Source organism: Acipenser ruthenus, chromosome 13 (genome assembly GCF_902713425.1).
Source record: "Acipenser ruthenus chromosome 13, fAciRut3.2 maternal haplotype, whole genome shotgun sequence".
Lineage (NCBI taxonomy): Eukaryota > Metazoa > Chordata > Actinopteri > Acipenseriformes > Acipenseridae > Acipenser > Acipenser ruthenus.
This window is the reverse complement of record NC_081201.1, coordinates 31,785,362-31,809,682: the sequence shown is the minus strand read 5'-3', so window position 1 is coordinate 31,809,682 and position 24,321 is coordinate 31,785,362. Positions and strand designations below refer to the sequence as shown.

At 36.8% G+C, this 24,321-nt stretch overlaps 2 protein-coding genes across 6 annotated transcripts in view; both read left to right on the top strand.

Annotated features, from left to right (window-relative positions):
• Positions 1-185: 185 nt before the first annotated feature.
• Positions 186-9,693, top strand: LOC117417997 (rho GTPase-activating protein 19-like). 2 transcript variants are annotated; one of them, XM_034030486.3, is made up of 12 exons: positions 186-320; positions 722-987; positions 1,507-1,587; positions 1,971-2,180; positions 2,570-2,796; positions 3,348-3,434; positions 3,667-3,732; positions 3,964-4,149; positions 4,779-4,877; positions 5,029-5,151; positions 5,703-5,786; positions 6,158-9,693. In XM_034030486.3, exons 1-12 carry the CDS (start codon positions 277-279, stop codon positions 6,212-6,214), a joined length of 1,530 nt encoding a protein of 509 aa, XP_033886377.3. In that variant the 5' UTR covers positions 186-276; the 3' UTR covers positions 6,215-9,693. The 2 variants fall into 2 exon arrangements, with proteins under 2 accessions (XP_033886377.3, XP_058841099.1); XM_058985116.1 differs by lacking the exon at positions 186-320 and adding an exon at positions 349-517.
• A 2,245-nt stretch (positions 9,694-11,938) lies between these two features.
• LOC117418458 (slit homolog 1 protein-like) overlaps positions 11,939-24,321 on the top strand; it is a 78,211-nt gene continuing 65,828 nt past the window's right edge. For 2 of the 4 annotated variants that reach the window (XM_058985114.1, XM_058985113.1), the window contains exons 1-4: positions 11,939-12,533; positions 18,969-19,040; positions 19,901-19,972; positions 22,189-22,260. In XM_058985114.1, coding sequence (XP_058841097.1) covers positions 12,331-12,533; positions 18,969-19,040; positions 19,901-19,972; positions 22,189-22,260 — 419 coding nt within the window. In that variant the 5' untranslated portion in view covers positions 11,939-12,330. The remainder of the gene's footprint in view (positions 12,534-18,968; positions 19,041-19,900; positions 19,973-22,188; positions 22,261-24,321) is intronic. The other 2 variants (XM_058985115.1, XM_034031539.3) reach the window with 1 other exon arrangement.

Below are 24,321 nucleotides of genomic sequence, written 5' to 3'. Positions count from 1 at the left end.
TTTCTAAATAACCAAAGAAAACATTAAACCGGAACCTGTCTAAAAAAAAGGGGGGGGGGCTTTTAGCGTTTGTTGTAATGTAGTTCTCTAGCAATGCTGCCACCCAGTGGTGATTAAGCGCCATAGACTGAGTGGAAATGTATTTTTAAATTTTTATTTTCAAACTAACCAATCAGCGCCGGAGGGTGGGAAACGTATTTTCCTTCCCACCCACTTCTCAGCACTGGCCAATCATGAGCATAGTAGTCAGGGCGAGGCGGAGAATTCAAACAGAAGATGGCGGCAGGGAAGGAAGCAGACAGAAACAAACAGAGTCGCAGGTAATAAACAATCACGGGACTAGTTTGAAAATGGAAAAAAAAAAAAAAAAAACGAATTGCTGACTTGAAGACTTTAATGGACAAATATCTGGTCTGGTTACAAATAATATAGTGAATCTATTTCAGTCGACTAGTCTCTATGCTGTACTCGTACGATACGGGGTTTCGACGTTTTTAAATTTAAATTGTTGAATAAGGTACAGTACAGATGCCATTGGGTATGTTACGTGTGTTTATTTAAAATACACATTTATTTGAGCTGATGTCAACAAGACTTAAAGCAAAACAAAAAGCAATTTGAGAACAATTGTACAGTGTTTGGGATGTTATTCAGCAGGATACTGTTTTTAAGGAGTGCTTTAAACTAAACTAAGTACTGAATTGTTTTCACATTTTTATAGGGATACATTTTGTAATGTTGTCATGAGCCATGAGACCTGTCCACGGAGCCAGCCCATCATTTTCAATCCTGATTTCTTTGTGGAGAAGCTGCGACACGAGAAACCTGATGCTTTCATGGAATTGGTTCTCAGTAACGTCACACGGCTGATTGATCTTCCAGGGACTGAATTTGCTCAGCTCCTGGGGGAGGTGGATCCCAAACTGCACAGTGGAACTGGGGTGGCAGCAGGGTTTTTTCGCTCTTTAAACTTTCTCAAACGCAAAGGTCAGTGCAGACAAGAGTCAGTTACTATCAGTATACCTGAGATGATGAAATGACTGCATTTATAGGGCTATAGTTATTTAGAAATCTGAAAACAGCAAAATCAATGAAATCACTGTTTAAGCTTTGAACTCTGTTTGTGTGCGTGTGTGAGATGACAGATTGTGACACAGTTTCACCCATGTTCCAGGGATGGAAATGAGATGCCTATTGCATGGCAGTTTCACCCATTCCAGGTTTTAATAGAAGCTTGGTCAGCCACAGTGTATAGGTAACAATGTGTCTTTAAACTCAGCAAAACCAGGACTGAATCAAACTGCTATGGTGCTCCACCAGTACTATAAATTGCATATTGGCACTTGTATATTTTTATTTTATTTATTAATACTGTACTAATATCTGATGAGTAATTTGTAGCACCATAATATTTTGAGAATGTATACAAGTTTAAAAAAAAAAAAAGAAGCTTAAAGCAGTAACTGTGTAGTCCATGTTAAATGAAAAGTATGTTTCTAATTCTAGATAAAGGTGTTGTATTTGGAGCCCCTCTGACTGAGGAAGGGATTGCACAAATTTACCAGCTAATTGAGTATTTGCACAAAAGTGAGTTTTTATTTCTTTATACATACAAACTTTCAGATCTGTGCCCTACTGTCAGTGGAATGCATATTGTTCTGATATCGCATCAGTTCTTTTCAGGAGTTCTAGGCTGTTTAGTCAAGGCTGTTTTTGCAACTTAATTTTCTTATGTATAGTATGCTTAGCTTTGTTCCTTTTCATTTTTTTTTCTTTTCAGTCTTACAAAATACTGTATAAATCACTTTTAGAGTAATATGCTACTTTTTGAGCTGACTCAAATTCTTTATTGAAGCATGAAACTTTTAAATTGTGTAACAGATTGCAGGGGCTTAATGCCATCATTCTCATTTTATCCTGGGGGGGGAATTTGTATCAAATGGTTTATATTTATGGATGAAATGTTTCAGACTTACAAGTGGAAGGGCTGTTCCGAGTCCCTGGGAACAGCATCAGGCAGCAAGCTCTGAAGGAGTGTCTGAACAGCGGTACTGATATAGACCTGGATTCTGGGGAATATCATCCTAATGACGTGGCCTCCTTGCTCAAAACATTTCTCGGGGAACTGCCTGAAACACTGCTGACTCATAAGCATTACCATGCTCATCTTAAAATAGCAGGTACAGTAACAATCCAAAAAAGACATTACACAGTGCATTCCTTCATAGTCCTGCAACTCTTCACCAGTGTTGCACTGCAGAATCAGATTCAGTTGTTGATTTATCAAGTGTGGTGTATATATTTTGAAACACACTATCAGAAAAAGGAGGGAGGATTATCTCTATACACTTTGGCATTCTTAAGACAAATTTTTTTTTTGACATTGAAAGTGGACATGTTTTCAGCTTATTCCCCAGGATTTGTCAAAACAAGCAGAATAATATGAAATGTCGTTGCAATACATACGATATGGTGTACTGCAAGAGTAAAGTAATGTATTTCAAATAAATGTTACAGGGTTTTCTGTAAGTGGCTACACTGTTAGATACAATTTATAATTTGTTTTTAGACATGACCCTGTTTGATGAGAAGGGGAATAAGACCACAGTTCCAGACAAAGAGCGTCAGATTGAGGCTCTGCAGCTGCTGTTCATGCTTCTTCCACCTGCCAATCGCAGCCTCCTGAAGCTCCTGTTGGATCTCCTCTACCAGACTGCCAGGCAGCAGGAGAAAAACAAGATGTCTGCCTCTAACCTGGCCCTCATGTTCGCCCCTCAGATCATGTGGCCAAAAAATGTAGGTTGTATTTAAAAAGTCTATTAAGCTAGATTTGTCGTTAGTATAAGCAATAGTGGCTTATGTCAATTTTTCATATAAATTGAAAAACATTTAAAATGAAAAAGAAAATAACAATACAAAAATTTGAGCCACTTGCCAGTACAGGCATTTGTTTCTAAAAACGTGAACACTGGATGCTTGTTTTAAATAAGCAAGTGAACCTTTACAGATTCAAATAAATTCTAAAATAGTTTTGTTTCCCCATGTTGATCTTGCCAGCAGGTACTTTTATGGCATGAAATGTATGTGTAGAACAAACCACAAAACCAAAAGATTATTAGTATACAGGAGCAATGGGGAATACAAAATACTTGCCATGCATGTTTTATTTATGAAATATACTGCGATCGCTGCATCTCTCCCTTTTAGTACATTGTCATAGTGTCTGTATTTCATGTTCATCTGGTGCAGGGCATTAGTGAGTAATATAGAAAGGCGGCACTGTATGAATGACATCTGAAACCTGATCTCTGACATAACTGAGTTGTTTCTTTTTTGTGCTGAATTAGCTGACGGCATGCGACCTCCAAGAGAACATGATGAAACTGAACTATGGCATGGCATTCATGATCAAGCACTCTCAGAAAATATTCCGGGTTAGAACATTTTTTTTCTTATTTTCTTATTTTTGCTCCAGGTTTTTTATAGTAGCATTTCATCCATACCAAATAAATCAGAATAAATCGTAAGCAAGTCAAACCTACTCTCTTTCAACTTAAGGATTGTATATACATTTTTCAGGTATTATTGAACGGTAATGTCTTGAACCTCAGATCTTGATTTATAAAATAAATAATTAGTAATAACAAAAATTGTTCCTTTTTTTAGGCACCCTTTTACATTCGAGAGCATGCCAGGATACAATTTTCAGGATCCAAAATGGTTCAATCCAAGGTAAGGGTACCTGCCTTGATTCCAGTTTCTCACAGCCTCAAATTATGTGTTACTATAACTACAATATTACAGTTTAAGTGTTTTTCTAGATACACTCTTGTAAAGTAAAAACAGTACAAAAAACAAAAAAGCATACAGAATGTATCGCTATTTGGTGATTTTTACCTGGTGGTGTTGTGTTTTTTTTGGTTTATTTTAAGAATGTGTTTTATTTATTTGTACCTTTTCTAGGATGACTTGGACCTCTTGCCATCTCAAGGCTCCAAAGGTCTGCTCCCCTCTAAGCGGAACTGCATGGATCCACCCTGCTCCCAACCAGACGACAGTCGATATCACACAGAAGAGGCGCTGAAGGAGCTGTTCCGCCATGTCCATAACATGCCAGAATCCGCTAAGAAGAAAAAAATAGTTAGACAGGTACAAATTGATGCGATATCAGCTGAACGCTTGTCAGCTGACATACAAATACTTAAGTGCAAAGGTTCTGGATTATTACACCCCGGTTTCATGCAACAGTTATGGTGACCAAACATGTGAGAGAACACTTGCATTCAAAAAATGTAGAACAGCAAAAACAAAAATAGACGTGCATGAACAAAATGCCCTGAAAACTTAAAGAAAAGAATTTAAATGAAGCAATATGCTCAATAATTAAGCTAAAAATGTGAAAAGGTTTTTATTTTTATTTATTTTTTTCCCCCAGTAACCCTACATTCTTTCCCCAGTCAAACTGTAGAGTGCCTAAATAAGCACGGTAATTTACCATAATAAAAAACAGTAATTAAAAAGAAAATGTAGAACATAGATATAGTTAAAAAAAATAAATAAATAAATAATAATTGTTCAAATTCTTTGTCGTATTACGTTTAAGGTAAGGCAAGTTTATTTTTCTGTTAAGTGCTCCCGGCTATAATGTTGTGCCACTTGGCTGTACAGAATTCCTGGGGAGAACACTGCTGTACTTTACACGGCGGCATCTGTTGTATGATCTCGAGCTGTTTTAATAAATAAATACAGACGTTCTCTCTTGATTTAACTTTTCGCAGTTTAATAAGCAGGCCACCCCCAGTACTCCAGTGTTTGACACGCTGACACCTCCCAGGAAGAAGCACGCCAGATCTCGCTCATTTGGAGGACTAATAAAGGTGGTGCTACTTGTGTTTTTTCTTGCTTTGTTATTCAAGGATCTTTTTATTTATTTATATGTAACGGTATTTTACAGAAGTAGTTTTTTTAACATTGTGTGTGTGTGTGTATATAAATAAATAAAAAAAAAAAATGTATTTATTTAAACAGCGTAAAGTATTGGGGAACCAATTTGTAATGGAAAAGAAAAACAAAAATGTGACACCAGAAACGACTACTTGTAGCTCAGGACAGATAGACAAAGCATGTAAAGAAGACATCAATCTCAATGTGGTAAGTGCTAATGCATATATCTGGTGTGACTTGTATGTATTAAAACTTTACAGAATAGAAGGGTATGTGAGCTGGTACAAATGGAATTTAGCGTCCATAACCAGAAGCATAATTATATGTTTATAATATCCATATTGTACAAATAAAAAAAAGAAAGTATGTTGAAAAAATCCCATCTAACATTATAGAATGTTTATTGTTTAACACACTGGTGAGCTTATATTATGTAATGTGTGTACAATTCTGATGCAAGTGCTATTCCTAGTCCTTTCCCATGCAGAATTGCTCATTTTGAATTATATAATAGACAACAGTGCCATCGAGCTGTAGGAACATTTGTTTTTGAAAGTGTTGCACCTAATGCACGTTTAAGAAGTGCCATATTAATAAAGAGCAAGCAAAGACATACCAATGTCATTCTAATTATACTAGGACTTGAAGGGTTGTTTCTTTTTTTTTTTTTTTTTTTTTTTTTTTTGCTTGACAATTATAGAACTGTCCTTAGCTTGGCACCTTAATTCCATCCTAAACCTCTCTGTTTTCAATTTCAGTTACAAAGGCCCCAGGACTCTCCAGCCTTGCTTAATAGACAACTGTGTCCACAATCTTCTAATGATTACCTTGGCAGAAAGAAGGTCATTTTAATTCATTTATTTAAATGTTTATGGAACTGTAACATACAATACTTTTTCAGAGAGAAGGTATAAAACAGACTAACAGATGAGTTGATGTGCATCAATAATAAAATTGTTGGGTCTTCAGAAACAAAAGGCAAGTACCTGCTGTATGTTTTGTGACAACAGAAGCAAGTAGGACAACTGAACATGAACATACTTGTCACAATTTTCCTAAAATAAATGTTACTTGATCTGGGTATTGTCTTCCTAATCCTTTGAGACTCCACCGTTAGAAAGGCAGTCTTGGTAAGCTATGCATTGTGGATGATCATTCATGTTTTGCATATCTAAATCACATGTTTTAACCTGTTGTTTTCTTTTTCTTTTAGGAATCTTGCAGTCTTACAAATGTCTGCTTTTCCCCAACGCATGAGTCTTCTGTTTAGAGATGGAGTTCAGTAAAATTGATCTTTGGTTCAGCTTTGACTGTGAGATCTCCTTTACACATTACCTCTAACATGAACTTACCTTATTTTTGCATGGACTACATTATTGAGCCATATAGACATCTCATTGTACTTTGTGTGTTTATATTTATATAAAACTTTGTAATGCCATATTGCACACAGCAGGGGGGTGGAACATGAACTTTTAATTTGTATTTGTAAATATACAGTATATGTTTCTATTCTGTTGCCTGTAAGGTAACCTTACTAGCTTTTAAAGGCATATTTGTCGTTACTGACTGCGGCACCTACCTGTAGTTATCAAAGCCACTGCTTTGTAGTTCGGCCCATATAAAATCAGTTTAGTTTCTTCTGTACCAGTACTTCAGCAGTTAAGCTGATACTGATCTATTTGCCAAGACTTTATTACAGAATTTGTTTTTGCCAATGTTGTAATCATGCCTAGTTAACTTGATTTATATAGGCACACAACTCTGGAAGTGCTTGGAGCACAAACTTGACTGCTCCATCTCAAGAGGTGGGTTTATAAGGAGTGTACTAAAGTACTGGCTTGCTGTGAAGGATGTGGTTTTGTCTATTTGCCAGTAGTAGAATACATTTGGCACCACATGAAAATGCTACCTGACTCCAGGGGTTTGCCCACAATAAATGGAAAAAGATGAAACATGAATAGAAGTCTTAAAAGCTGAGTGTTGGAGGGAGTTTACTAATGCACCCCATATCTCCACAACCCTTAACCAAAAAATGAATTCAAAACCCTGCTGGAGTGCTCTGTAACAAGCTGGATATTTAAGGGAACTGTAAACTATGAACTAGAATGATTAATTCAGTTCAGTTGCAAATCCAGCAGTTACTCTACTGTCTAATATAGTTGATAGTCTTAAATAAAAAAAAAATCTGTGGTTTTGGCACATACTACTGCTTTGTTATAGAGCAGGTAGGTTTTTAAAAAGCATGCATCTCTTTTTATTTTAGTCTGAAAGACTAGAGAAGGATGTTGGGTTTGAAAAGTGATACAATGAAGGTGATTGTGGTACTGAATACTGTAAAGAAGGGGCTGTTTTTTTTATTGCAGGTGAATTTGACATTCTAAAAGAAACAAGCCAGCTCTTATACTCAACATGCTCTTGTTATTTTAAGACATACATGTCACATCTGGGGAGGAAAAGTTAGGACTACAGATATAAACATATTAAGTCAATCAAGATAATTTATTTTAGCTGTAATTGGACCCAGATGTAATATTATGTGTAGCCTGGATAATATCCCTGGGATAAGACACCAGGTGGCATAGTAGGAAGTATTTTTGAGATGTCATTTCATTGGTCCCTGGAATATTCTTTACATGGTTTTTAGTGGTGGGACCTATAATGCTATCTGTCACTACTTAAGTGATATTAAGCCCCAGGACCAACACACCTACTGCCTATTTACTGAATATAAAAAAGATTGAGACAGAGGAGGTAATATAATTATTTATGTTTTTTTAAATGTATGAGGTTAATAGAGCTGTGGTATGTAAAACAAGAAAGGAATTGGGAGTAATTCTAGTGAATTGTGAAACCAGTTTAAAATAATCTGTGAATTGCTTTTAAATGTTTTCTTAACATGAATTTAGTTTGTGTGCTTTTTTAATTTTTTTTTATTTTATCTATTTTTGTATTTTATTTATATTAAGTGCCTTTGCTGATTGGAATAATGTAACTTCCATTTAGCCTGTGTCAGATGTATTATATATTTTGTTGCTCAGACTTAAAGTTAAAAAAAAAGAATTCAGATTAATGTCCACAAAATCTTGGTATCCCTGAATAAACAGTTGTCCGATTCTTCAAATATATGCATTATTTTAAATGTCTTTATTGAGAAAGAAAATGTAGGGTACATTTTAGGGCACAACTGCGCACTTGAGACAGGTTGTTAATTTAACTAATTTGAAGAGCAGATCTTATGTCCATGGATACCAGGTTATTTAGTAAGGAACTAATGAGCCCAATCCCAAAGCACCACAAACCTAACAGATTTCAAATTGGTAGGTCAGGATATTGTGATGGCTACATGACCACTAGATATTTGCCAGTCACTGTTACTTTCATTGCCATGGTACTAAGGCAGTATATTTTTTAAGGCATTACAGAACATCCTGTTACTTGATACCATTCTGGTCCTATGTGCAAAAATAATTTTAACTCAATCAAATCAAAATGTTATTACAGTCGCAGGATCCTCTGTAACTTCTGTTTGCATTTAAGTCTGTTACGTTGTAACCACTGTGGGACCAGTCTTGCCGTGATATGTTTCTTGTGCATAGAATTTTTTTTAAAATAGATTATGATAATAGCACATGGACCTATGCTTCTTGGCTGCTCCTGGTTGAAAGGACATACTTTTTAAAACAATATAAAAAAAATTCTCAACTGAACTGTATTAGTTGATTTTTAATTGACTGAAAAGTCCAGACACTGTTTTTATCTTATTTTCTATTAGTTATAATCCAAAATGTAAATTATTTTATTAAATGATGATTATAAAACCTGTTTCTCAAATAGACAGCTTTTATTTTTTTGATGGTGGTTGTTAAATTCAACACTCTGGAAGAGGGAGAGGGGTTGAAGTGAAATGTGTCCCTCAATTTCTGTCCTAGTGGATTAGAGGTATGTTGGATATTGAATCCAACTCCTAATGTCATTAAATGGGAGAGCAGCTCCATCCTGTGAAATATGCCTCCTGGTTAGATACCAGCTGCTGAATACGTCCACCTTCCCAATACAGAGATTAAAGGCTTCAGATATAGCTGAGTTTGGGTTTGACAGATTGCAGTTAGACAATACCTTCTATAATAAAAGCCAAACTAAGTGATGTAAGGTTCCCTATTACTTAAGGGGGGTATAAGTGACATTTCAGAGAGTAAACCGACTGTCCAATGTATTACCCTAGGGTCTAAGGGCTGAGATTACCCCCAGTTTATTGTTACTTCAGGGAGCAGATTACTTGTCTTCGCCCAGCATAGTGTTGTTTATGGTTCAGCTCCTATCTCATTTTGTTAGGCAGCCATGGCTAATCACTCGGGGAGCTGTATCTCTGTTTCTTGCGGAAGCCTAAGACGAGAACGACTACATACTTAAAACCTGACTACAGCACTGAATTTGTATTGTAAATAGCCCTTGATCTTAATTAACTGGCCCTGTATTTCAGGGGTAAGCTGCGAGTCCCTGACTCGCCAGGAGGATAAGATGGTCTGTTTTATTATTTTACTAGCTGGTTAAGAGTTCATGGCGAGGTTTGCCAGTACTCTATTTTTGTTTTATTTAGTTATATTGCTGGAATAGCATAATTGTGTCTGTTTTTGTATTAACAAAAGTTTAAAATGTTTTTTGTATTTATATTTTTATGTAACACAATATGTTTTGGTTTGCTTTTATCTTGGTTTCAGTTGTTGGATTAAAAAGGTTTTACCTTAACCTGTGTCTGTATTTTTTAAAATTTTTTTGTTTAAATCTTTTCTTAAACAATGTGCTGTTTATGAATGGTCTGTTTCCCTGAATAGGTGTCCCCTCAATTCATGGTGGTAAAGTTTAGCTCTGGCAGTTTATTTTACCTGTGCAATTAATTTTCTTGTGCTTGTGGTTTCAAAAAATAAATAAATAATCTACTGGAAAGAAATATTACCACCTGCTATTATAACATCGTCCTTGTCTGAATAATATTTCCATGTTGACCCATTGCAGGAAAAAAAGACCAGCTTTATTGTAACAGGTTTAGCACTTAACAGTGAGATAAGCCCCATCAATATTTATTGAATGTACTGTATTTTAAACTCTAAACATTACAATATACTGTGTTTTTTGTTTGCTTTGCCTTACATCAAGGTACCTAATACAGCCTGTTTAAAGTAAACCACCCAAAACTAATAAATCTACAGGGTGCTTTTATAAACAACGCACCATTAGGGAATGACATTCTGGAATAAACAATCAAAATATTTGTGCTCGGTCAAAGATATAGCTTAATTTGAAGATTCTGTCATATTTTTGTGGTACATTTATACATTCTGTTTTTATCATGCTAAAGTGAACAAGGGCATTTTATATCGATTGAAATTGAATTTTAATCACCAGGTTAATTAATGAAATTCACAAACTCGAGTATGTGCTGTTGGAATAATAAATGTTAACATATAATATATTTACAAGGAAAAGTAATGTGCCAGATGTATGGTGTGATTTAGTCACATATTGGTATAGAGCTTTTAATTCAATTTCTTCATTACAAAAAACATCTTTAAAGGAACACATTTAAATGTTGTATTAGATCATGCATGGCAGAATAATAGATGAATAACGTTGCCACGGTTCTACAGGATAATGCCTGCCCACATACTGCCCATAAAAAGGATGTCCTACAGCAAAAAACTGAAATGTACTGTTTTGGTCTTTTTTTCACCTTATTTAAACTCCATTGAGCATGCATGGGGAATATATAGGATGTGCATAACCAAAGAACATGTACTACCATTAAGGGTTTTATAGTTCTGGGTAACCTAAACATGCACTGCTATTGAATTTGTAAAAGTATATGGGATTTTGAAAATGGTGAGTCATAAAACATCAGAACAATCTATTTTGTTCTCGTCAGTAAACAGAGAGCAAAAAGTACCAGAGTGATCCACAAGGGGGAGTAGGTTTAAAGGATAAAAAAGGTGGCTATAGTGTGTCTTTCAAAATAGATGATGGTTTTTATTTTGTCCCATCTTTGCCTATTTCCAAATACTACCCCTTTTTCCAAACTTGGCACCACTCAGCACTGAATGTGCTCAAATATGGCTGAAGTTGTCCTGCCTTCATTGGCTACGTATGTGGTAAAAGGGCTTGATCACTGATTTACAAAGGTTTACGTTGCAGATCTCTTAATATCTCTGATTTAATCCACTTTTAATTATGCTGGTAGAATTGTTCATTGTATGGTGGGTTTTTGCTCCTCCTTTACACAGGTAAACTCAATTCTTTGTTTAGTTTTTCCCTTCAAAATGTATGAATACGTTTTACATTTGTAAATTGAGTGTTTTGCTATTATTTTAAGCAGGAGGTCTTTCTAAAAAAAAATCAAATTAAAAATAGTTTATTAAATGGAAAATATGCCAGAGTTTGTGACTGCTAAAAGTGAGTGATGCTTCTCTCAGTGCCTGTTTTATTGATGTGCAATTAATCTAAAATATGTTCCTGATTTTGAAAAACGGGACAGGTTGTTCCTTTGCTAATAAATGGTATGTAAGTGTGTCATTTCAATAATGTTTCTGTATATTTATTCTTTTTAACATCAATGTTTTCGGTGGACTTTAACCAGTAGGGCACACTGGCTACCATTCCCATCAACCCTAATATCTATAGCACACTACCTCCCAGTCCCTAGTTCTATTCATTTACACTGCCTACAAGTCTCAACTTTAATAATTGGGATGCATTTGCTATCCAGTCTTGTCTGCTACCTTTTGCCATGTTTGAGGGACCAAGGAAAGCATAAAAGGATGCACTGTGATTGTGTTTCACAGGTTGCTGCTCTTTGGTCTGTGGGGGCTGCTGTGAGACTGAGATGAGAGATTGTGAGAATGAGTATGAGTTCAGGCAGGGTTCTGGGAGGAGGTGGGGGTAGGTAGGAGGAGTCGGGTAGCTGCTATTTGTAGCTCCTTTTGATGGATGACTGCTGTGCGAGTGTGTGTGTGTGTGCTCTCCCTCTTCCCTTTTTACAGGCAATCAGATGAAGGCTGGAAAGAAAGGGAGAAAGACACAAAGCAAGTGCGGAACATCTCCATAAAGAGAAAGAAGGAAAGCAAGATTTCTAAGCAAACCGGGAGAGCAGTTGTCAATATTTTAAAATAATTAAATTTTATTTTAAAAAAAAAAAATATATATATATATATATATCTATATAATTTTTCCTGAAGATTTTTTTTTTTTTTTTTATCCAGAAGATCTGAATATATCCACACACGTTTTATATATCTTGCTTTCGCACATTGGTGTGAAAAGGCTTTTTCAAAGCAGGGATCTGGGGGATTGGGTAGCTGTTAGCAGGAGCTTTGCACAGACGGGTGATTCAGTATGTCTCTTGGAAGAAGCAGCAGCACTGCGACTGGCACAACGTCGGCAAAAGCTGGACTCTGGGTTGTGTTGTTGGGAACCCTGTTTGGAAGCAATGCCAGTGCCTGCCCAGCACTCTGCACTTGCAGTGGCACCACTGTGGATTGCCACGGACTAGGGATCAAAGCCGTGCCCAGGAATATTCCAAGGAACACTGAGAGGCTGTGAGTATTCTGTGCTATACGCATGCATAAATAAATACAAAATAGCTATGTACTAATCTATTGGAGTTTCTGTTTTACTACTTTTTTCTAAAAAAAATGTAATACTGTATATTTAGTGTACATTATAAGCTAATGACACACTGTATCCATAACTTCTTAGTACAGTACACACATGTATTGCTCCCACATGTGTGATGACACACATTTTACTTTCTTTGCATTCTTCATGATGCCACAATATTTGCTCTGGTGCAGTGCCAGAACTAATATGTATCTAAAAAAAAAAAAAAATTACATACCTTTACTGCTCAGGATCATCTCTTTATATATTTCATACTGTACAGTATATTGTGGGTTTCTTATTGTTTTAGTTTTTTTGTATGGAGTATATGTGAATTGTATGTACATTTTAATTTATATAATTGATTGCAGTGTTAAATTATTTTAAAAACAGCATGTTTCTTTAAAATGCCTACGCCTGTGCCAGCACTGAACCAAATCACTGCTAGTTAAGTTGAATTAATCTTCAGCTAAGAATTGCACTCTCACCTCTCCACTTTAAAGTAACTTTTGAAGTCTTGTATGATATTATAGAATGAACTTGTTTTTGTTAAATCAGCCCGAAAAACATCAGTGAAACAAACAAAGCTCCTTTCGCTGAGTGTCCTCAGAGACCCGTGTGCAGAGATGCATGCTGCTATCAGAGGCAACATTTAAATGATGTTCATACTCATCCAACATAAAGGCAATTAAACACAGGACCATTCTGGGCTCCTTCTTTAATATGCAAATGTAACTTGTAATGAAATAACTGATCGCAGAAAAGAAAAAACAAAAAATCTGGTTCATACATAATTATTTGGAATAGAAAGGAACAAATAATTTAAGTATCTGATGTAAAATGTACAAAAATGCATTTATGTGGAAATTGCAAGCATGTGATATGGGTCAACCAATTATTATTTTAGCATTATTTTAAATTCTCACCCTGATGACCAGTCCTTTCAGAAAAAAACAAAACAAACCCATTACTGTCTTGCACATGGATGCACTGGAGGGTGATCAGCAAGAGTTCTAGAATTACTATGTCATTGTTTTTTCAAGGGTTAGTTACAGTAAAGGCAAAACACTTCCAGCTGTGTTACAGCCCGGATTAGCACTAGTCGTGGTCTGTGAAACTAGACAAGAATGATCTTAAAAGCTACAATGTTTACTACTAGTTCTGTATTTTTACCAAACAAAAAGGTGTGGTGCAGAGTTGAGTATGGTGGGGTATTATACCCTGAACGTATGTCACTTTGATTTTTCATTGCTATATCTAGAGAACGGCTCACCCAATTGTGATGACAGTTTTTTGTACTTTTGTTACCAACTGGCTATTGCACTCGTGGACTTCTGCAAGGTCCTCTATTAAGATATCCCATTTTACATGCTGTGGGTATAAGTTGCGCTGACACAAGTTATGTGTTATTTATATCCTTGCCAGGGATATTTGTTTCTGTGTTTCTTCGTCATCTAATATTACAATGAGTCTGGCTTGTGGTGGCAGTAATGGAGGGTATGTGGCAGAGAGGCGGGTAATAGTGTGAGGGTTTCATTAATCATGGTGGTGTAATATTAAAATATTTAGTTAAGTGTCTCATGAATATCTTGTGAACAGCCTATATGCACACTGTGAAAGGCTGTAGGTTTACGGTGTTGTGAAGATAGCAGTTCTTGCAGATTGCAGTTGTAGACTGGCATCCATTGTTTAAAAGGATAGTTCTAATCATTTGATTTGCTTTTAAAACAGAAACTGTTCCAGGTATAGCAGGTTGCACAGAGCTGAAAATGTGTTAATAGGTGGACAGATTTCAGAATTGATTTATAATTGCAGATGTATGGATTCAAAACCAGTATATCCTGTCTCACTAGCTCCCAATCCTGCGGTCGAGCCACAAGCCTGCACTGCCTTTCCCATGTCTGCACTACCTTCCAGTCCCCATCAATAACTAGTACAGTATAACAAACTGACTCCCAGTCCCTCAGTTTAACCACAAGACTACATTTCCTTCTGATGCCTTGTCTTCCTTCATTAGACTGAGCAGTTTCTTAGCATGGACAGGCTATAAACCAGCTGCCTAGAACTCATTACAAAGGCCCGTTACTCTCCTCTCCGGCTGTCCGGCACTGTCTGATCCATGCTGACAAGGTCTGTAAACATGGAAGGGAGACAGCAGAATCCCATTTTCACTTGTCAAACACCCGTTCCATCAGAGCTGACCTCTGTGCAGCGCAGCCAGATTCTTTAATGACTGCGAGTAAAAAAGGGTCCGTTCTGGCAGCTTTAACGATGAACCTTCTGGACAGTATAACTCAGACATTGTCTATTTAGCTAAACATTATTTATCTTGTTCAACACTGGGTATATTCCCGTACTCTGCTTAACCCTTTAACATCATACAAATTAGAGGTCATTAAATAATACTAACGAACTACAACAATTTGGTTTTCAATGGCCTTTCAAGTTCAGGCATAATCTCCCGGTAAATAAATCACAAACCTGCAACATTTCACACTGCACAACCTCTCCAACTTCTCAACATCACTACTTTCTGCAGTACAATACAGCTCAGCACTCTAGCACTTGAAATATAAAATATGTAAAGTATGAATAATCAGATACAGAAGAATACAGATTCCTTTACAAGAGCTTTGTTGCACTGAGATTGAAAACAAAGAAAGATGTACATTCAACGCCACAAAAACTCTAGCTCCTCAGTCATGGGCTAGTTAAATCTACATTCTGCAGTAGGGTCAATGCTGTGTTTACTACATGATGTGGCTCTACAGAGGTAACTCCGGGTACAGGGGTCTGTCACCCTGCTTTGGCTCTGTGGGGCAGTAAGCAATATATATAGTGTGCCGAGTATATGAATGGGTCTTCTCCTTTTTTATTGTACATGTAGAAGATGTAGTATCTAATAAACATTTATTTCAGTGTTTATTCATTGCCTGTACTCAACTTGAACAGCAGTTTTCATTTTGTTTGTACAGACAAGTGTGCATTAAATTACCTGGCAGTGAAATATGACAGTGCTGTGTTTCAGATATGTACCCATCTATCACAAAGAGTTAGGGACTCTGTAGGCAGCAAGGTCACAGTTTGAATTGTGCCTGGGGGATAATCTGACCCTGTTTTACCTTCCAGCTCCCCACCAGCATGTCTTGAGGTCCTGAAATAGCCTGGACCTACACCATCCACTAGCGCCCAAGTGTGACGTCTTAAAAGGATCTATTGGGGGGGGGGGAAAGCTTGCTGATGTGCTGTTTAGAGATGGACAGTGGTAATGCAATGCTGTTTGAGTTGTCATTCTTGACATTAGATGTAAAAAAAAACAAAAAATAACCCATCCCCATAACACTGAAATGAGCAGGGAATTAACCCCTATTGACTGGCCACCATTCTCTTTCTTAAGCCCGTGTGAAAGTGGGAGTCCATCCAGGAGGCTAAGAGTGCTGGGTGCCCTGTGTACGTATCTGTAGATATAAATAAATACATTAATTAATCTTCAAACAGAAGCTCTTTGTCCTTTGATGACTGGGATGGTGCTCAGATGCCTTTGGCTGTTTGGCGTGGCACACTGTCTGGTTAACTGACAGCTTTTTATTTACCTGATCTATTTTTTAATCCAGACAAGATGGAACAAATCCCATACATGGGACCGTTGCTGTTAGCCTAATGGGGATGAAACGTTGACAGAAGAGTCCTTGGCACTGCACGATGAAGGGATTAGCACGCTTCAGACAAAGGGCAACAATTCTCCCTCTTGCCAAAAAATAAATACTATTTTGCAAAATTGTTAGATTTTTTCATCAGGCTTGGCTGCTTCTCTGTTGTTGTTGTTGTTGTTGTTGTTGTTGTTAACAAAAACAACAGAACCAAGAAGGACGACAGTGGTCTAATATGGGCAAAAATGTGCAAGTTGCAAAACTATTGTATGTTTTTACACTGGACTGTTGTAATGGAAGATCAAAAGAAATGCATTGACATTGTGTGTATACTGTTGTTTTCTGGCAATTATGTGTCCAAATGTGTGTTTTTTCACTGCTTGGTCCATGGGTACAACAGCTGTATGTGCTTGGTGACAAGCAACATATTACCTTTGGTGCTAGTTTATATTTTGTATACTATCTTCACACCACTGTGCATTTAAAATGACATAGTGAATTGAGCAGAGCATTATGTGACTCTAATAACCCTGGGTTTCTTAGTCCGTGGAAATAGATGACTGCATATCGGCCCATCTTGACTTTGGCTCCTGGTGGCTTTGCCAAGCAGAGCCTGTTCTCTGTTGTTTTGCTGCTTTGGTTTTTACAATGACAAACCTTACTGTATATGGCTGTGCTCATCATCTGTAGTAGGGGATATAGATCTATTCATGCTTTTCAGTACCTTGGAAACTGCTCTTGTATCTTCCACAATGGGTGTTAGTACCATATTAAAGGATTTAAAGTAATTAAAAGAACATGAAGAGAGTGTTCCATCATACTCATACTGTTGAATCTCTAAAAGATCAGAAACTGTCCAGGCTGGCTGTACTGTATATAAAATAATGGACAGTTGGCCACATCCTCATTATCAGGTTCAGACCCTTAGCCAAGGACTTGCAGCATCTTTGAATCACCTTCCATCCCTTGGCACTGCCAGCCCGGAGCTGTTTTTTAACAAATGTCTCTGGATAGCCAGATTATTTAGCTTGGAAAACACCCAAATACAACAGGCTTTCTATTAAACAACCTCATGGAGTCATTATTTGCAATTTTTTCCCCGCTGGCCAGGGATTGCATTTCACGTAATATTACACAATTCAAAACAGGTCCCCATTATGCTTTGGGACTTCCAACAGATGGCAAAAAAAACCCATGAGTTTTTCAAGGTTTTTTGCAGCCTGTTAAGTTGTTAAGATCAGGACTTGGAATGAACATATGACAAGCCCTTAAGTCAACCAATCAATCTGGGATCCAAACTCGACCTTGCGTTTTCCTTTGAAAACAATCAAAGGAAATATCACAAGCCTACAACCCAATAAACTGATTACACGGTGAGACTACCTCCTTTATTAGAAAGCATGTGCAAGATGTGTTGATACCATTAAAGGGATATTATTGACCTGTACATCTCATCAAGGCAAAATACCTTGTTTTACATTACGTAGCTTTTGAACATGCAGTTATAAATTATACAAAGAAATATTTTGGTTGTGATATACATGCAATTAAACACTGGTAAAACATATGATTGTGTTTTGCTTTTCACCAGGGACCCCACCATAAAAAACATTATTTGGAACTTATGTTGGCTAATAGTTTTTAAATATGTGATTAACCTGTGTTGATGACCACCTGTATTGAAAGACCACCTGCTTATATGAATCCTTATGTGTGCAATTCCCATGTTAAAGCACCTTGATATGAAAGCCATCTGTCTATAATGACCTATTTTTATATGGTCCCTTGAGTGGTCATTATTATAAGCAGGATTTCATGTTCATTGAAATTTAAAAATAAAAAAGAGTAATACAGCTGAGTTTTTAAATTGTGTGGGGCAGGGTATCGTGTGGTGTAAGGGGTGGGGAGGGAACACCAGTTCCTCATGATATCAGAGATCCTCTATGGCTAACACTGCAGAGTCCTCTTGCTGTTTGGGGGCTAGCACTGGAAGTACCTGGCAGTGAGGGAGCTGCACCTGCACTGGGATTTCCTCACTGTCTGTCCTGGGGCCACATGTTGCTTTTGGATCAGTTTAAATCATGTTTGCTCAGCCCAGATTTATTTAAAGATGTTGTTCTGTGTTAACTCCACAAGAAATGGCCTCTCTGTAAACACTGAGAAGCCCTGCTGTGACAATACAGGCACTTTAATTATTTTCTTTCTTTCTTTCTTTCTTTCTTTCTTTCTTTCTTTCTTATATATTCTATTTTAACTACTATATTCTGGTTTTGGAGGCAATTCTTTTTGCATTAAATTTGATATGCACCAATTTTAGTAAAAAAATGACAATGCATTTTTTTCAAATCACACTCATTTGGATTTTCTGACTTTTAAATTCATTTCTTAAGGTGTACATGTTTCCTTGAAATCTAAATGGATTGTTTCTTTAAATAATATTAAGTACTTTACAGTGTCTCTCTTATTGTGGCTATACCAAATACCATAGGATTTGAGGAATTGTGTGAAGCAGTTTAATTTCTTTTAATATACCGTAAGTAATTCTTGGTTCCATTTCAAATGTGCTCATACTTGCACTGTTGAACTCTATCTCTGGCATCCTCCAGCAAAGTGTGGAAATGCATTACTTTGATTTGCTTGGAAACACTGACATGCATCCATAGACAGACATGTCAGAGTATGTTCTGATATCAGCATGACTCGGTATCTTTTTGCTGTTTGCAGGGAGCTGAATGGAAACAACATCACACGCATCAACAAAAATGACTTTTCTGGACTGAAATACCTCAGAGTATTGTAAGTACTTGTTTTTTTTAATCTATAGTGATATCTATCTATTTCTATATTTCTATCTATCTATAGATGTGTGTGTGTGTGTGTGTGTGTGTGTGTATATATATATATATATATATATATATATATATATATATATATATATATATATATATATATACTCTGCATTCTTTCATGCGATCCTCCCACTGCACCCTTGAGCAGAAAGCCATTATTTTCTCCTTGTGAAGTATCTTTATATAAATAAAATGGTCTACCCCACCTCCCCTAACATGCCATTTTTAGACGTCATAGTTTCATGTTGGCTTTCATCTTGTCAGAAGTCATCAGCAAGCCGGAAACAATCCCTTTCAAGGGGGAGTAAGCTGTATTACGTTTTATCTGCCTGTAAAACTTGGCTCCCCAAGGGACCCTAACCTCTGCGTGCACACTAAGGTTACAGCATGGTTGTTAACATGATTAACTCTGCAGTAAAAACACAGCCGGGGAGTGCCCAGTGCGGCCTTCTCTCGGATATCTTCCTTAGTGAATCTATGTCTTTAGGAGGTAAAATAAAAAATCTGCTATTAAAATTGTAATAATTTCAACACAGAAAATGTTTATATAAATGTAGTATAATGGTATGTATGTTCAAAAAGAAAAGCTCTTTGATTTACATTTTAAGCTCTTATTAGTTTTTACATTTCTTTTTTAACTGTTTTGAAATCTTACAAGTATTTCATTTTTTTGAAAGATTGTATAATGTCTGTCCATCACTCAATCTATAAAATATTCCACATCCAAGATGTACCTTTTCTGTTCCAGTTAGAAGCTCTGTGCTCCCTCAAACTAATTTTGCTATTGGTTCCTCTCTTGTTTTGCAGACAGCTGATGGAAAACCAGATTGGAGTGATCGAGCGCGGAGCATTTGATGACATGAAGGAGCTAGAGAGGCTGTGAGTGTCATGGAGCTTCTAGCCAAAATTGCAATAACTTCATATGAACAATATTTTCATATAAACAGAAAGCATATATACAGGGTCACTAGAATTCCTATTGAAGAGGTTTCATGGTAAACAAATATACTGCCCTTAATACCTATTTTCCATTCTTTCTTGATCATCTAGTCAAATATAATCCAGTATTTTTGTCCCACTCCTGTCACAGCACCAGTATTCTTGTGCTGTTGAAATTACATGAATTATACTGATTAAGTCATAAGCCAGAAATGTTTGTATTTGAAGAGAATGAGTTTTATAAAACAAATGGAAATTATAACTAATAGGAAACTGCAAATAATAGCATTACAATGAACACATTTAATAAAAAAATTGTAAGAACATGACCTGAAACATCAGAGGCGTTTGAACAAAACACAAAGCTGGAAGGGATCTGGGAGCTGGAATGAAGTCTGCAAACCATTTCTTGACATTTGTTTCACAATTTATAATGTTGTCCAAATCCCTTGATTGAATTACTGCCTTGTATTTAAAGCTTAGTCATCCGTTATAATAGAAGGGACTTAGAGTGCAGTTCTCTTAATTAAGTTTTCCTGCAGTAATAATTAAAATGTGTACTAGGATTACATTTTAATTATGCACCATTATCCTATTAATGACCGTTTTAAAAAGTACAATATAACAAAACAAAGACTAAGAAAGAAATATAATTTTATTTTTTTTTGGGGGGGGGGGGGGGGGGAGGGGGGTGTAAACTAATTGTGCATTTTAGTTCTTTTTTAAAAGTTGCTAAGTTGTGGCACCATAATTAATTTTGTAAGTGAATCAAACCTTTAAAGTCCAGTTTAAAACTGACATCAATGCCAGTGTTGAACTGAGTGCAGCTAATATCGCAAATATTTCCATTTCTGGGTGCTACCTCTGGGATCAGTTCCCAAAATATCCCAGCATTAATCACAATTGATGAAAATAGAGGTACAACAGCATAGCAATAGATCGTAGATCTCATTTCCATTCTTTATTATGTATTATTTAAAAGAACAAAGTTAAAAACGAAGCAATGTTTGAGCCAGACGTCCTTCCTTCCTCAGGCTGTAGTGAACAGACAAAACCCACACCAGTAAATACATTAACACTTGACATCAATTAGTTCATTAACAATATAATCGTTGAAAATTCAAATATTCACCATAATAGTGCAAGCGATGCTATTAAAATACAATACAAATATTGGAAAACATACGTATTTACTTTTCCTTTATAATCACATATTTCAATATTGTCTAATTTACCCCCATTTTAGATTAACCTGCTCTTGTTGTGGATTAATATCATCAGAAATAAATGTCTGATTTGCAAGGCACTTACATTAAACTATAACGTCACATAACCTTTTTTTAATTTTTTTAAAATACATTCTATTTTATTTCTATTCCAAGTGAGTGTTCACAAAGTTTAACTGAAAGCGAACACAATCCAGGAAAACTGGGAATCTGATAGTAATCTGTAAATATATCACAAAGTATTTTATTCTTGTTTTTAATAATATCACATGCTTTCTGGTGTCGTTCTGCAATATGGTCATGCATAATTGCCCATTATAAAAGTCAATTCTTGAAACTGTTTTAAAAATAAAAATGTGACTCTGTGATAAGTTTCTATACGTCAAGATATGCCTTAAAGAGCCTGTAAGTGATATCTCAGTGCTTAATTTTAACAGACCTAAAAAAAAAAAAAAAAAGTATTACACGGATAAGCAATGTTTGATTCAAAAAGCCCAAGTGTGGTTTGTAAAGAGTTGATCATTAAAGGTAATTCCAGGAAACCGTAAATGACAAGCTATTTCCTATCTGTTACCATGACCATTCATCATCAGAATCCTTGCTTGTTAAGATGTCTGGTTTATATAACACATTACCAGTTTCTTGCTGATTGATAAAATAAACAGGATTATTTCCTAAATTGTTGTACCTTGTATCCAAGAGAGACGCATAAATACACTCCACAGTTATATTATTGCTTATGTAAACACTGTAGAGAACCGACAGTGGAGACCATTAGACTTCAGATCTGCTAAGCTACGTATTTGAGATTCAGTTCTGGTTCATGTTGCAGTCATCTTATTAATGAATACATGAATGAAGGAGTGGCTGTTGTGAAGGTTAGAGACTCATACTTGCTCTTCTTATATTCCCCCCTCACCCCCCATCAAGGCGCCTGAATCGGAATCAGCTCCACATGTTCCCAGAGCTGCTGTTCCAGAAGAACGCGGCTCTCTCCCGACTGTAAGTACCTGAGCTTCCCTCTCTGTTCAGACCCCTTCTCTTTATAACTCCCTAGATCCCACAAAAGTATATCTGTTTGGAATTTATATTTTATAGCAACTTTAGACAGTCAATAGATTCATCTGAAACATCAGAACGAATAGAGAAGCAGCATTTATTATAGATTTATGTGACAATCCATATGATTTCTCATTTAAGATATATTGTTGGACCTGTTGCAAATTGCTTCTGGTTGGCAAATAAGTTTATTGTGCTATTATATTAAAATAATATTTCAATGGAAATAATGACCTAACTGTGCAAACAACACCATGGCAAATGTGTAGTAAGAAAAGCTTCCTGGAAAAGGAAACTCCCTTTTGTTCAAAGCTTCTGACAGTTTAGGAATTGTCTGCGTGTGTCTTGGTCTTCAATAACGTGTCCCTGGTGCCACTATATAATTGCTCCTCTCCTGTGGTTTCCTAATCCCAGTGCTACCCATTAACTGTTTAATTGCTGTGTCAGTTTCAGGGATGTGTCCTTCTGACTTAGTAGAGTCACAATGGGGCACGAGTAAGAAACAGGCAATAGAATCACTTGTGATAATAATATGTAAACCATTAATTAATTACTAAGTAGCTAATACATAATTGAAAAGAACAGGAATTCTCTTAATGTGTTTGTTTAGCAGTTATCCAGGAAAGCCCTGGTGAGATACACGCTTTCATTCCTAGTGAAGGCTGCTTGTGTTACAACTGAAGGGTTGAGACACACAGAGGTCAGCAGAGAATGTGAGTGAGTCAGTGGTTGAGCTGGGCTCGGGATCTCCTGTGAGTCAGTGGTTGAGCTGGGCTCGGGATCTCCTGTGAGTCAGTGGTTGAGCTGGGCTCGGGATCTCCTGTGAGTCAGTGGTTGAGCTGGGCTCGGGATCTCCTGTGAGTCAGTGGTTGAGCTGGGCTCGGGATCTCCTGTGAGTCAGTGGTTGAGCTGGGCTCGGGATCTCCTGTGAGTCAGTGGTTGAGCTGGGCTCGGGATCTCCTGTGAGTCAGTGGTTGAGCTGGGCTCGGGATCTCCTGGCTCTCAGGGTTTGCTTTAACCACCAGACCGCACTGCCTCTAAGTGTGTGATATGCATTTACCTAATAAAAAAGCAATTGTAAGAACTAGATAATGACCATTATATATATTAGACTTTGACATCCAGTACTGGATCGTTCATTTGTTATTTTCAAAATCCTTTGCAGACAATGGTGGGTCGAAAACGGTTAGCGAGCAACTGTGTGTGTGTCTAAACTATGTATGCTTTTAATGCAGGAACTGTTGAATAAGTAAAATGCTGTACAGTGCTAAATAATTAAGCTTAAAGAAAAGCTCAGAATTGAACATGAGTCACGGTTTGGAACCACGCAATTTCAGAAAGCCTGGGAATGGTGCAAAGACATGCTGTTCATTAGAACAATAAGCAGGGACTGGGGCATTAATCAGTGATAACGCCGTGCTGGGATTCCTCCAGCAGCAGCTAGCTAGAGCTCTATAATCTTCTCTCCGCACGCCTGTAGTTAGTGTGCACACAGCTCCTTCGCAGGGCAAAGGTACAGACTGAAAGGAAGAGCTTGGAAAGGAATAGGTGGCCCCAGGGAGAAGCATCTGGTTAAGAGGGATTGAGAAGGGATTTATTGTCTGCATCATTCCCACTGCAGAGGCACGTCTGCTTGGCACATAGAGCTGTGACATAGTAAATAATAACACACTCACACGAAACAAAACAGGTACGTCTTCACGTGAAGGGAAGGAGGTATCTAAATAATGTGGAAACAAAGGCAGAAAGTGTAGCCAGGGTGCATGTCTCAGACTCAGCTACCCAGACACACACCCCTGCAGCTTCTTTGCTATTACTAGGTTACAATAGGAATAAAATACAGGAAAAAAAAAACAGTTTAATTGCATGTTTTCTCTGTAGAAACTACACTAGAGACATGCCAAAAGGGTTCGTGCCTTTTAGTTATTGTAACCAACAACAAAGTTACATTCATTGTTTGTTAGTTTCCAGAAGCTCGTTTGGGGTGTTTTTACAGGTTGTTAT

Bases quoted from the DNA above. Each gene is read 5' to 3' on its own strand.
- LOC117417997 (XM_034030486.3), top strand. From the start codon at position 277: ATGGCGGCAGGGAAGGAAGCAGACAGAAACAAACAGAGTCGCAG. The intron at 4,878-5,028 runs GTGGTGCTACTT...TTATTTAAACAG, and splicing joins CATTTGGAGGACTAATAAAG to CGTAAAGTATTGGGGAACCA. The intron at 5,152-5,702 runs GTAAGTGCTAAT...TTTCAATTTCAG, and splicing joins AAGACATCAATCTCAATGTG to TTACAAAGGCCCCAGGACTC.